Source organism: Trifolium pratense, linkage group LG2, assembly GCF_020283565.1.
Source record: "Trifolium pratense cultivar HEN17-A07 linkage group LG2, ARS_RC_1.1, whole genome shotgun sequence".
NCBI lineage: Eukaryota > Viridiplantae > Streptophyta > Magnoliopsida > Fabales > Fabaceae > Trifolium > Trifolium pratense.
The window spans coordinates 68,327,914-68,341,942 of record NC_060060.1 but is presented as its reverse complement, the minus strand read 5'-3'; the positions used below and the strand labels follow the sequence as shown (position 1 = coordinate 68,341,942).

The 14,029-nt window shown below is 38.7% G+C and overlaps 1 protein-coding gene across 1 annotated transcript; it reads left to right on the top strand.

Moving 5' to 3' along the window:
* Nucleotides 1–10,686: 10,686 nt before the first annotated feature.
* LOC123905479 (serine/threonine-protein kinase ATM-like) lies at nt 10,687–14,029 on the top strand. Its single transcript, XM_045955099.1, has 8 exons — nt 10,687–10,937; nt 11,331–11,593; nt 12,723–12,918; nt 13,011–13,167; nt 13,423–13,473; nt 13,541–13,633; nt 13,772–13,845; nt 13,928–14,029. The coding sequence occupies exons 2-6, from the start codon at nt 11,467–11,469 to the stop codon at nt 13,619–13,621; spliced, it is 612 nt and encodes a 203-aa protein (XP_045811055.1). The 5' UTR covers nt 10,687–10,937; nt 11,331–11,466; the 3' UTR covers nt 13,622–13,633; nt 13,772–13,845; nt 13,928–14,029.

Here is a 14,029-nt window from a genome sequence, read left to right as displayed (position 1 = left end):
TAAAATTGGCCAAAAACCATAAAAACGACTACAAACACTAAAATTGGCCAAAACTCATAAAAACGACTACAAACACTAAAATTGGTCAAAAACCATAAAAACGACCCTAAAATAGGCCAAAAACCATAAAACGACTACAAACACTAAAATTGGCCAAAAACCATAAAAACGACTACAAACACTAAAATTGGTCAAAAACCAAAAAAACAACCCTAAAATTGGCCAAAAACCATAAAAACGACTACAAACACTAAAATTGGCAAAAAACCATAAAAAGGACTACAAACATTAAAATAGGCAAAAAACCATAAAAAGGACTACAAACATTAAAATAGGCCAAAATCCATAAAAACGACCCTAAAATAGGCCAAAAACCATAAAAACGACTACAAACACTAAAATTGGCCAAAATCCAAAAAAACAACTACCAACACTAAAATTGGCCAAAAACCATAAAAACGACCCTAAAATAGGCCAAAAACCATAAAAACGATTACAAACACTGAAATTGGCCATAACCCATAAAAACGACTACAAACACTAAAATTGGCCGAAAACCATAAAAACGACTACAAACACTAAAATTGGCCAAAACTCATAAAAACGACTACAAACACTAAAATTGGTCAGAAACCATAAAAACGACCCTAAAATAGGCCAAAAACCATAAAAACAACTACAAACACTAAAATTGGCCAAAACCCATAAAAACGACTACAAACACTAAAATTGGCCAAAACTCATAAAAACGACTACAAACACTAAAATTGGTCAGAAACCATAAAATAGGCCAAAAACCATAAAAACAACTACAAACACTAAAATTGGCCAAAACCCATAAAAACGACTACAAACACTAAAATTGGTCAAAAGCCATAAAAACGACTTTAAAATAGGCCAAAAACCATAAAACGACCCTAAAATAGGCAAAAAACCATAAAAACAACTACAAACACTAAAATTGGCCAAAACCCATAAAACCGACTACAAACACTAAAATTTGTCAAAAACCATAAAAACGACCCTAAAATAGGCCAAAAACCATAAAAACGACTACAAACACTAAAATTGGCCAAAATCCAAACAAACAACTACCAACACTAAAATTGGCCAAAAACCATAAAAACGACCCTAAAATAGGCCAACAACCATAAAAACGATTACAAACACTGAAATTGGCCATAACCCATAAAAACGACTACAAACACTAAAATTGGCCAAAATCCAAAAAAACAACTACCAACACTAAAATTGGCCAAAAACCATAAAAACGACCCTAAAATAGGCCAACAACCATAAAAACGATTACAAACACTGAAATTGGCCATAACCCATAAAAACGACTACAAACACTAAAATTGGCCAAAACTCATAAAAACTACTACAAACACTAAAATTGGTCAGAAACCATAAAAACGACCCTAAAATTGGCCAAAAACCATAAAAACGACTACAAACACTAAAATTGGCCAAAACTCATAAAAACGACTACAAACACTAAAATTGGTCAAAAACCATAAAAACGACCCTAAAATAGGCCAAAAACCATAAAAACGACTACAAACATTAAAATAGGCCAAAAACCATAAAAACAACTAGAAACACTAAAATTGGCCAAAAACCATACAAACCACCCTAAAATAGGCCAAAAACCATAAAAACGACTACAAACACTAAAATTGGCCAAAATCCATAAAAACGACCCTAAAATAGGCCAAAAACCATAAAAACGACTACAAACACTAAAATTGGCCAAAATCCAAAAAAACAACTACCAACACTAAAATTGGCCAAAAACCATAAAAACGACCCTAAAATAAGCCAAAAACCATAAAAACGATTACAAACACTGAAATTGGCCATAACCCATAAAAACGACTACAAACACTAAAATTGGCCGAAAACCATAAAAACGACTACAAACACTAAAATTGGCCAAAACTCATAAAAACGACTACAAACACTAAAATTGGTCAGAAACCATAAAAACGACCCTAAAATAGGCCAAAAACCATAAAAACAATTGGCAGGATATTTTGTGTAGTTAAAACTATTATTCTAGGAGGAGTTCAAAAACCTTATTGCTTTGTGAAACGTATCTTCCCTCGGATTCATGATTCATGGACTGGTTATCATTCTCAATGATATATTTGGCAGGTTATTCCACAATTGTCTACCCCGATTAAGGTAAACCCTAATTGAGGTTTAGCGCAATTGTTACATCTAGTGAATTTATTTGATTTTTAACTGATATATGTGTTCATTTGTTCTATTGGAGTCTGTTCTGATGTGATTGTTCTGTTCTATTGGTGGTTTGATTAAGGTGGAACGTAGTGAAAGTTCAGCTACAATAGTCGTGTCTAGTGAATTTAGTTGATTTTTAACTGATATATCATATATGTTTTCAATCGGAGTGTATGTTGATGCAATTATGCGAAGCACTTTGTGATAATTGTGTTTTTGATTAGGTGGAGCCTAATGAAGGTTCAGCTTCAATTGCCACGTCCAGCGAATCCGTGGTTGATGCTCTCAAAGTTAAGGAATGGGAAGTAGGAATGTTTCATAATGAGGTTGCTGCTACGCAAGGTATAAGAATAAGGAGAAGACCACCAACTGGACCACCTATTCATTACGTAGGACCTTTTGAATTCCGGTTGGAGAATGAAGGCAATACGCCTCGTAATATCTTGGAAGAGATTATATGGAACAAGGACATAGAAGTCAGACATGTATTATACTTGTAAAATTTGTAAAATTCAAACAACCCAATTCATTGTGCCATACAATCTCCTTGCCCCTGCCAGTTACTATACAAAAGATAAATAAAATCTTCTCTTTTTTCCCAAATCAAAACAGGCATAACTTCCTTCAAATTTCAACCGGTTAGTAAGGTAGTTTTCTCTTTTGACTTCTACTCTATTCAACAATATTTCTCTGTTCGATTTTCCAAACTTTTCTACTTCTCTTTTTGTTTGTTCTAAGGATTTTCTTTAGTTAGATTTGCTTCTAATCCCAACACGCCATAAATCTGACATTTTGGTTTTTTTGGTTTCTTCTTAATTCTCTCTGCAGCAGCGGTGAAAAATAAGCATGCGGGTACTAGAATATCCGGATTTCGCCAAAAAAAACTCCTCGGTTCTCTCTTGATTTGCTTTTATCTTCTCTCTTTCTTTTTTTTTTTTGTAATGTTTTCCTCTCAATTTCATTATTTCCTGTATTGATGGCATTTTATTCATTTAATTTTTAGTGTGTTTTCAATGGCAGGGTAAAAAAATTTAATGAGATCACATGGATCCCGAGAAAAAATTGGGTCTTTGTGAAGGTAATTTTTGTGCTTTTTATTTGCAATGCCAATACATTATCATTGCATTAACTTCCTTTGCAATTTTCATGTGGAAGTTTCTCCAATACAAATGAAAAGAGATGTGAAGATTCTATATAAAGATTATCCGGTTTGCAAAGGTTTTCAGCAAGCCAAAGACATATCTCATTACTTCATAAGCTGCTTTTCCTTTGTATTGGAGAAACTTCCACATTTGAATTACCAAGTTTATGGCTATTCAAAAATTGACAATCCATTTTTTTTTTCAACTTTAATTTCAGATTTTACCTTCTTGATTTTAGAGTAATGCTTAATCCATAGTTTTTTATTTTAAAAAACTTGAATTAAAGTAATTCTTATATGTTCTCAATTCTCACACGCTTTGCTTCTAACTTCTTCTATTTGACATGTTTTATGTTTTGTTTAGATGCAATGCAGGGACTATAATAAAATTAAGAAAGAAGGCCAGTGTTTATATAGCCTTGATAGAGAGATTGGAAATTTACTAAATATATGGTTTATTTATGTCAAACTTGATGTAAAAATGACCGGAAATAAAATCCATTGTGGCTGCATCTTTCTTTCGGTATATGTTCGACGTGAAAGAATGAATAAGTATTCTTATAATTTTGATGCTTCAGATTCAAACCGTAAAAAAGTTAATTATTCATGATTTAAGTATCTTACAATTAGAAATTCTTGACATTTCTCACAATTGTCTTAGCTGTTGTAGTTTCCTAGCTGTGTTTCCTGTTGTAGTTAGCTGTGTTTCCTGTCCTGTTTCCTAGCTGCATTAGCTGTTGTAGTTTCCTAGCTGTGTTTTGTATTTGGAATTATAATGGCATCATTTTAATCCTAGCCTTCTCACTTCTCATATGCTTCATTCTTGATCATGTATATGTATTGTAGGTGTTCAATGATCCCACGTCATTAACCGAGGAGGAGATGTATGAATTGCGAAACAACTGGGCTACTTGTTTTCTTGACCTGTACAATCCCGAGGTAGATTATGTTGTTTCCGATGATGAGGTTTAGGAGCTAGCTAGTTACAATGGATTCACATTAACTAGGATGTTTTGAATTGTAATGACTTGTATTTTGCTTGAATGTTATAACATTTTGGATTGTTTTGGTATTTTGCTTGACTTGTAAGACTTGGTATTTTATTTGAATTGTAATGACTTTGGTTGAATGTAATTGTATTTTGGTTGAATGTTGAATTTTAATGACTTGGTTGAATGTAATTGTATTTTGGTTGAATGTTGAATTGTAATGCTATTTTGGTTTTTTTTAATTACAAAATAGGATTTAAAAATATAAAAAAAAAAAAAACGCAGGATTTTGAAAAAAAAAAAAAAATTAAATAAAGTTACTATTTCACATCTGGTGACTTGGTCAGATGTAAAAGGTCCAATTTAATTAAAAAAAAAAATTGGTCAGCTGAAACACGAGAACAGAGGTAAAAGGGGATACTTTTACATCTGGCGAATGTCAGATGTAAAAAGCATAAACTTACTACTTCTCGTACGTCTACCTCTGACTTGGGCCAGATGTAAAAGGGGGTTTTGGCCAGATGTAAAAAATGTTTTCTGTACTAGTGACTGCATCCAGCTCAAGGATGCTATTGAAATAATGATAAGGAGCGGACACCTGAGAGAGTTCGTCAAAAGAAACAACGACCCTCGACCAGAGGCCGCGGAGACACGCGCTGTCGAGGAGGTACCTCCCCAACCAGCCGGGCAGAACAACGCCAAGCAGATAGCTATGAGCGTGTCCCGGCCAGAAGATTTTGCTATCCCCAGCGGTTTTGGGGACACCTATACTGGTCCCACGCTTAGCACTTGGGAGTATTTTACAGACTCATTCGTCATATCCGGCGGTCATATGGACAAGCACACCGTCGGATCAATAAAAAGAAAATTCGAGGATCTCATCAACACGTCCTCGAATATGAACGCAACGCTGGACAAGGCGAAGGGGCGATCAATGCCTTTAGCCTTCTATCGAGAAGAGCTGCCCGGTGGGACAGCCAATTTCCAAATTCCCCTCCTCGTCCGGGCAGACATGGCCAACATGGACGTTCGTCGGGTCCTCATCGATCCGGGGAGCTCCTGCGACATTATGTACGCCAGTTTGTTCAGGACCTTACAGCTGGACGAGACACACCTCACCCCGTACTTGGGCTCAGATCTCACAGGATTCAACGGGGCAACCACTAGGCCTTGGGGCTATGTCGACCTCATAGTCACTTTTGGCTCCGAGGAAACCGCCAAGTCGATCAGGGTCAAATTCTTGGTCGTAGACTGCCCCTGCCTCTACCAATGCATCATAGGCAGAACAGCCATAGCAGACCTGATCGCTGTCCCCTCCACTGCCCACCTGAAGATGAAGTATTACACTCATAAGGGGCAGGTTGCTACGCTACACGGGGACATTGAAGCCGCGAGGAGGTGCTTTGACGCAGCATCCAAAGGCAACAATTTCATTGGCAAAGCGCCTGAACCAAAGAAGCCAAAGCCTTCCTCGGAAACACCACCAAAGCCGTCCCCGGAAGCACCACCAAGTATGCCCGGACCAAGTGTGAGTTATGTGGATCTTGACAGCCGCACCTCCAAGAAAGAACACAAGGAGGAGAAAAAACTGAAGAAGGAGGAGAAGGAGGACGACGAGGCGAGCAAAGAACATTACCGCCCTATTCCAGATGGCGACTTTGAGATAGTCCAGTTTGGCGAGGATCCAGAAAAAGGAGTCAAGATTGGAACGGGGCTCCCCGAGTTGGCGAGGAAGCAGTTGAAAGCCTGCCTTAGAGAAAATGCTGACTTGTTCGCATGGCACGCTACCGACATGCCCGGGCTGGATCCAAACATCGCTTGTCATCAACTTACTGTCGACCCACTTGCTAGTGCCGTAGTGCAACGTAGGCGTAGGCAGTCTCCCGAAAAAGCGGAGGCTGCTGAAAAAGCTGTAAAAGACCTCCTAGAGGCAAATTTTATTTCTGAAGCCAGATACACTACCTGGTTGTCTAACGTTGTACTTGTGAAAAAATCTAATGGAAAATGGCGCATGTGTGTTGACTATACCGATCTCAATAGGGCTTGCCCTAAAGATTCCTATCCTTTACCTTGCATTGATAAACTAGTCGATAATTCTTCTGGCTTTAAATTATTGTCTTTTATGGATGCATATTCAGGATACAACCAAATCCCAATGGCTGTGGCCGACAGGGGAAAAACAGCTTTCATGACCGAGTCGGGCAACTATTACTACAACGTAATGCCCTTCGGTCTAAAAAACGCTGGTGCTACATACCAGCGGATGATGAACAAAGTATTCCGGGGAGAAATAGGCGACATGCTCGAAGTCTACATGGACGACATGATCGTAAAATCCCATGAGGAAATCGACCATACCGCCCACTTACGTAAGGTCTTCGAGCAGGCCAGAAAACACAACATGCGATTCAACCCAGAAAAGTGCACCTTCGGGGTACGAGCAGGAAAGTTCCTCGGATTCTACCTAACAGAACGAGGAATCGAAGCCAACCCCGACAAATGTCGTGCCTTTACGGAGCTCCCAACTCCGAACAACAAAAAATCCATACAAACCCTGAACGGAATGCTGACCTCATTGTCTCGCTTCGTAGCAAAATCTGCTCAACACGCATTACCGCTTTTCAAATTACTAAGGAAAGAAGCTGTGTTCGAATGGACGGACGAGTGCGAGCAGGCCCTCCAACATCTTAAGAAGGCCCTGTCCGAACCCCCAGTCCTCTCGCGCCCGGATGTCGAGGAAGTGTTATACATCTACCTCTCCGTCGCATCTGAGGCCGTCAGCGCAGCCCTTGTCCGTGAAACAACGCAAGGACAAAAACCAGTGTACTTTACAAGCAAGGCTCTCCAGGGGCCCGAACTCAGATATACACAAATCGAGAAGGTGGCCCTTGCCTTGATCAACGCAGCAAGAAGACTACGCCACTACTTCCTAGCACACACAATCGTAGTCCGAACCGACCAACCAATCAAGTCATTGCTTGGTCGGCCAGATATGGCGGGCAGGATGCTCAAATGGTCCCTCGAGCTTTCCGAATTCGACATTCGTTATGAAAGCAGAAAAGCGCTAAAATCACAAGTCCTAGCAGACTTTGTGGCCGAAATGACGAGTCCAGCCTCCACGACAAGCGAGGCAGACAAATGGACAATATTCGTCGACGGAGCATCGAGCGTCACGGGAGCAGGAGCAGGAATTATCTTGGAAAACGAGAACGGGATCATCATCGAGGTATCCCTAGCACTATCCTTCCCGACATCGAACAACCAAGCAGAATACGAAGCCTTCCTAGCAGGACTACGGTTGGCCGAGGACATGGAGGCAAAAGAAATTAAAATCTTCACAGATTCACAACTTGTTGCCTCACAAGTATTAGGAGAGTATCAAGCCAAAAATGATAACCTCTCCGAGTATTTAGCATTAGTGAAGGAAAAAATCACTAAGTTCAACTCCGTGGAAGTGCAACACGTTCCACGCGAGCACAACAAACGGGCAGACATCCTGTCCAAACTGGCGAGCACAAAAAAGAAAGGCGGAAACAAATCCGTCATTCAAGAAATACTCCCTCGACCAAGCATCGAGAAGACGACCAACGTCCTCGACATAAATGTCATTGGCGACAAAAATTGCTGGATGACCCCCGTTTATAACTTCCTCGCAAATGGAACCCTCCCCGACAATCAGAAAGAAGTTGCAATAATAAGACGTCGAGCATGCGCATATGTCATCCTCGACGGAAAGTTATACAGACGAGGGTTCTCAATCCCACTCCTAAAATGCGTCGACGAGGAAACAGTCGACTACATCCTGCGCGAGGTACACGAGGGGATCAACGCCCAGCACCTGGGAGGAAGATCGCTGGCCAGAAAAGCTCTCCGAACAGGATATTACTGGCCCACCATGCAGCAAGACGCTAAGGACCATGTGAAAAAATGCGACAAATGTCAACGACATGGGGACATGCACCTAGCTCCTCCCCACGAACTCAAATCTTTGTCGTCACCATGGCCCTTCGCTTGGTGGGGCATGGATATACTTGGCCCTTTCACAAAGGGACTCCACCAAAATAAATTTCTAATAGTCGCCGTGGACTACTTCACCAAGTGGGTAGAGGCAGAACCCCTCTCCGACATAACGTCGTTCAGGATACTCCGTTTCTTCAAACGCGACGTACTCTGCCGATTTGGGATACCACAAGCCGTCGTCACGGACAACGGGACTCAATTCACGGACAAAGGATTCCAAGACTTCCTCGCTGTCCTGGGGACCAAGCAACATTTCACCTCCGTGGAACATCCCCAAACTAACGGGCAAGCCGAGGCCGCCAACAGAGTAATCCTGCGCGGCCTAAGACGAAGATTGGACCAAAATAAAAAGAAATGGGTCGAGGAGCTCGAAAGCGTCCTTTGGGCCTATCGCACAACACCACACTCCACAACCGGGGAGACTCCATTTAGAATGGTATATGGAACAGAAGCAGTCATCCCCGTGGAAGTGGGCGAGCCATCTCGCCGAACCGAGCAACCGCTCGAAGAAGAAATGAACGACGAAGCTCTCCGTGAAGAGCTTGATCTCGTCGAAGAGATCCGAACGGGGGCATCCCTTCGGGAAGCCACCCTTAAACAGAAAATAGCTTCCTGACATGACGTCAAAGTCATCAAAAGAGAATTTGAAGTGGGCAGCCTCGTCTTAAGACGAAATGCTAAGGACTCCCAGGATGGTAAATTGGCGGCCAACTGGGAAGGACCATATCGCGTCATTGACAAAACAGAAAATGGCGCGTATTATCTCGAGGATCTTCGAGGAAAGAAACTTCCTCGACCTTGGAACGCCCAAAAATTAAAACAATATTATAGCTAAGTTATTGCCAAAGTAAAAAACACCCCTAAAAGGCTGCTCGGATCCTCTAGCAACGAGCCCGACACCTCGACAACGGAAAGCACGCGGGCACACGTGCTCGATCCAACAATTGAAAAGGAGATACTCTGGCTCAGGAAGGGCAGAGCGTCTCCCCGACGAGGATGACCTTTGAGACAAGCTCCTCGTCTTCGTGCCAAGGCTTAACGCCCAGCTCGCGATGGGAAGTTCAAGCCGCGGGGGCGGGCACAACAACGTGTCGGCCTCCGTATTAGCCTCAGAAAACAACTCTAGGCGCTTAGATAGTTCCCTAAACTTTCTAAGTTAAATCCGAGGACGACCTCCTCGACGAAACGCGCTCGCAACAAAAACTTGCAAATAGAAAAAATGGTTTTGTCGGGCAGGCATACAACAATGTCGAGCAAGTATACGAATATCAAAACCAAAAATTTGTTAAGTTAAAAACGAGCAAGCATAAAGACATGCATATTTCACACAAGCATAACTTAGCAAAGACAAAAGCGAAAACAGTAATTTGAACATACAAACGAGGAGCACACAATAGACGAGCGGGAGCAACAAAACGGGCACTGTCATAAAAATACCGGGCATAAAAACCCACTTGTTCAGGTATTACAAAAGTCGGGCACGCAGGCCCCCAAAAATAAATTGTCATGAAATAAAAAGTAAATAAATTACAAGCTCATGGCGCGCAGGCCCAAATAGTTCGTCGAGGAGGTCTAGTGGCCTAAAAAATTTTTTATGGTAATATTATTGTTTATATTGTTTATATTTATTGAATAACGATATATTTATTGAATAACGATATATGATTGTATATATTAATTTTGATCATGTTGGAAATTGGGAAATTCTGTTTAATTTGATCATGAATTAAATTAACCACATTTTTTAGTATTATAATTAAACCGAGTATTATACGTAAAGGAAAAAACTAGCGTTTGAAACATCAATAATCTAACAAATTATTAGATTACACCATCTTTTAATCGAGATTCAAACTTTAATTCACTATAAGTCGTGGAAATCTATCCTCTTTTGCTAAATACCCAACCGACCTATTAGTAATTCACTAATTAATCTTAAAAAACATCAAATTTTTTATTTTTATAATGTCTACTATTTAAATAACGGAAGAAGTAAAAATAAAACGCAGAAGGTGTGCTTTGCGAAAAGCAACAGAAAAAAAAAACTCATCCATATTTCATATCCAAGGGACCAAGACCCCAACTTTGGGTTCATAATTAAAATAGACATTTTTGTAAAATCAGAAAAGAGGAGGTGTGTTTGTCAAAGTTGGGGGTGGGTAGTAAACTAGTAATCCTCTGGCATGGAATCCCATTTTCTCATGTGTTGTTTACTACTACCAATCGACCATTAGAAACTCTTTGAAAAAAAATAAAAATAAAAAATATTATAACGTTAAGAAAAAAAATCAACACCATTAAAATTTAAAACAAAGGCTTAGCTTTTAATCTCAGCTTGCGCTCTCTCTTAACACTGAAACAACGGCCGAAATTGGTCTCCGAGAGTATAAAACCCTTCATTTTACCGTTACATATCTCAACGCCGCCTCTACATAACTTGATGTTTAACGGCTAATTCCGTAGCGACAATGGGGAAAATCAGTTCCAGAGACGTTCGAGAGATTGTAGAAAATCTCTCATCGGAGAAAGTTAAACCTCGCGAAGTAAGTAACCTTCAATCCCTTTCAAAACTCACTATTCACATTTCTTTACTTCATCGCTGCGAAAACTTTTTCACTATTCGTTTTAGGTTTTAATTTCATGCATACCGTGTTCAATTTTCTTTTGAAATTCGTTATTCTGTTCTATCGGATTTCAATTTGTATGATTATCACTGTTTTGATTTGGATAAAGAAGTTGTTCATCTATTTTTTAATCTAATTTTAATTAGATTATTATAGTTATTATAACCCTAAACCCAAAAAAAAAAATGATGTTGTGTTTGTTATGATTGAGTTGGATAATCTTTATTTATTATTGAATTTTCTTTTCTGTGTACATGCTTCGAGGTTCTTGTATTCGATTCTAATTCGTGGTACTATCTTTTACATTACCAGGAAGGGATCAAGTTGTTATCCACATCGACCGGTGACATCACCGGCGACGGTGCCGGCGTTGAAAAAGAAGAGGGGGAGACCAAGGAAGTATGGACCAGATGGTAAGCCTGCAGGGGCTGTAACAGCGCTTTCGCCTATGCCGATTTCATCGTTGATTCCGTTGACTGGAGAGTTCTCTGCTTGGAAAAGGGGTAGAGGGAAGCCTGTTGAATCTATCAAGAAATCATCTTTTAAGTTTGATTTTGAAAGTCCACCTGGACAAGGTACTATTTATAGCTCTTTGATCTTTGAAATGTTTTGAAGCCTTTAATTTTAGTAAGTCCTTGTGTTTTTCAATTTTTTTGTTTGTTTGTTTGCTTGTTTGTTTTACTGTTACTTATGTTGTTAAGATTAAGATTTTGTTTTTACTGTTACATTTGCAGTTTTTAAGAATTGAGATTGAAAATTCATAATAAATCAATGAATTAACATAGCTTAATGGCCCTTGTCATTTTCCTTGTAAATAGAGGAATAACATAATTTATTTTTTATTTTTTATTTTATTTTCATTTTAATTTTGCTTGTAGTTATGACTTATGATTTATAAGGAGGTAGTTTTTTTCTATGATCTGTGTTTTTAGTGTGAAATTTGTATTTGTGCCTTTGTGATAACATAACAGTGTTTATATTTGGGGGGTGGGGGAGTGGACCCTTAGCTTAGATTCCTTTTCAGATCTGAATACAAATTGTGAGGTGGATGTGGATATTTTTGTGGTTGAAAGTGAGTTTTTGTTTATGTTTAGGGTAGCATATGGTGCTCCTTATTTTCCTTTATGAGAAGAAGAAAAAGATTGCATGCATTAGAGTAAATGAAGGGACCAGCTAGAATGAGTCTAATAGTTTTCTAGTTTGTCATGTAGAATTGGTCTATATCTAATCTAATCTAATAATTAATTTTAACAGCTTACTAATTGCCTTGTTGGCTGATTTTAATAATTGGTTACAAAAGCAGGAATTTCAATCCGAAATATTTCCAAAATTTTAATTTATTCATGATTGTGGATACTAAGTGGTCTCTTAGAATGGTAGTATCAAACAATATTGTAGTCAAATGCATTGAAATGAATTTTTGGTCATAGGGATGGAGAGAATCAGTGAAGGTTTTAGGTAGAATTTTCAGAGGAGCTACTAAATGAGAGACTTTAATGAGATCACTTAAAAGTTAAAACAATCCCTTTTTCTTTGTTTTATAGTATCATTATCTTTATATTATCTTTTTCTTTTCAGATGAGGAAGCGCGTTTATTGCAGTATGTTTTTGCAAACATGAAGCGTGCACCGTTGTGACTTCTAACCACAACTGTCTGTTTTAATCTTCCGTTTTTGTTCTTCTAATCAAATTCTTTATGGCTAGGCCTGGTGATGCTGTACATTGAGAAAGTTGAAGCAAGCTTGAATGGGAAAAACATAAGTCATTTTACTTCCAAAGAAGAGGTCTTCCGCAATATCTTAACTCTTCATTCACTTTTGGATTATCCTCCTGGAGACTACCCTGTTAATCTACGAGAAGACATTGTTAAGGGATTTGTCAAGATCTGTTCATTCATTAGGTATTTCCTAAGGCGATTCAATGTTTTTCTTTTTTACTATTATCATTATCTGCTAGAGTACAATATGGCTTTTGTTTTGTTACTTTCTTCAGGGAAGAAGGAAAAATATCACACAAACTTGTTGAATGTATCAATACATATTTGTTAAATGATGGTCCAAATTTGGGCTTTCAGTTGTTGGAGATTCATAATGCTATGCAGGAGTTAATGTTTCAATGTTGGCTGACAACACATGATCGAGTGCTTAAGGTCTCTCACGGTTGCACTTATAACAAATAAACTTATGAATTGCATTTACATTTTTCAAATTTCTCTATTATTATTTCTATTGCAGGATTCCCTAATGGTCTATGCAAGGACACAGTTAAATTTAATTAGAGGTGCTGATGATAGGCAGTTATTGGTAGAACATCTTTTGGATGTGATTTATAAGGATCTTGATCAGGGTAGCGTGTCTAGTCTTCAGTTACATGACTGCCTAACCTTCAATTTTCTGCATTACAGGCTTGTCCAAAACTGATTGACAGATTTAAAGAGATAGAAGAAAATGTCAAGGTAGGTTAGCCTTTTTTTGTTGTCTTTTATGATCCAAGATTGTTTAGCTGACATGGATATGTTGCAGATGGATGTATTTAATACGTTCATCGAGCTCTTGCGTCAATCTGGAAATGTCACAAAAGGTGATCTGAGATACGTTCATTGAGATTTGAAAGAGGTGATCTGAGATACTACATTTTACGTTGAGAATCATCTCATTCCCATTATATTTTTTTTCCATATTCAGTGTGGAAAATTGACATAATTTCTATTGCATTTCAATCTTCTAACTTTACTTTGTTTTCATTTTTTCCAGAAAAGTGGTTTCGTTTATCAATCATGAGTTTCATAACACTGTGGCAGGGTTGCAATGCATCTCTCATAATTTTTGTAATGCCAATATTTTTTTTCAGTAAATTTTTACTTTGTTGTCGATGGCTTTGTTCTCAAGAAATGAAATGAATGTTAACAGGCATCCTTGGAATAAGGGGAAGACTGTTCTTCTCATAAGGTGGTTAGTGCCCAGCAAGCTGAAGACCTAAAATTGAAGGAAAAGAGGAAGCGGGAACGAGAG

Excerpts from the sequence above, each read along its gene's own strand:
- LOC123905479 (XM_045955099.1), top strand. The coding sequence starts at position 11,467 with ATGCCGATTTCATCGTTGATTCCGTTGACTGGAGAGTTCTCTGCTTGG. Across the intron at positions 11,594-12,722 it reads TGAAAGTCCACCTGGACAAG|GCCTGGTGATGCTGTACATT; the intron begins GTACTATTTATA and ends CTTTATGGCTAG. Across the intron at positions 13,474-13,540 it reads AGATAGAAGAAAATGTCAAG|ATGGATGTATTTAATACGTT; the intron begins GTAGGTTAGCCT and ends GATATGTTGCAG.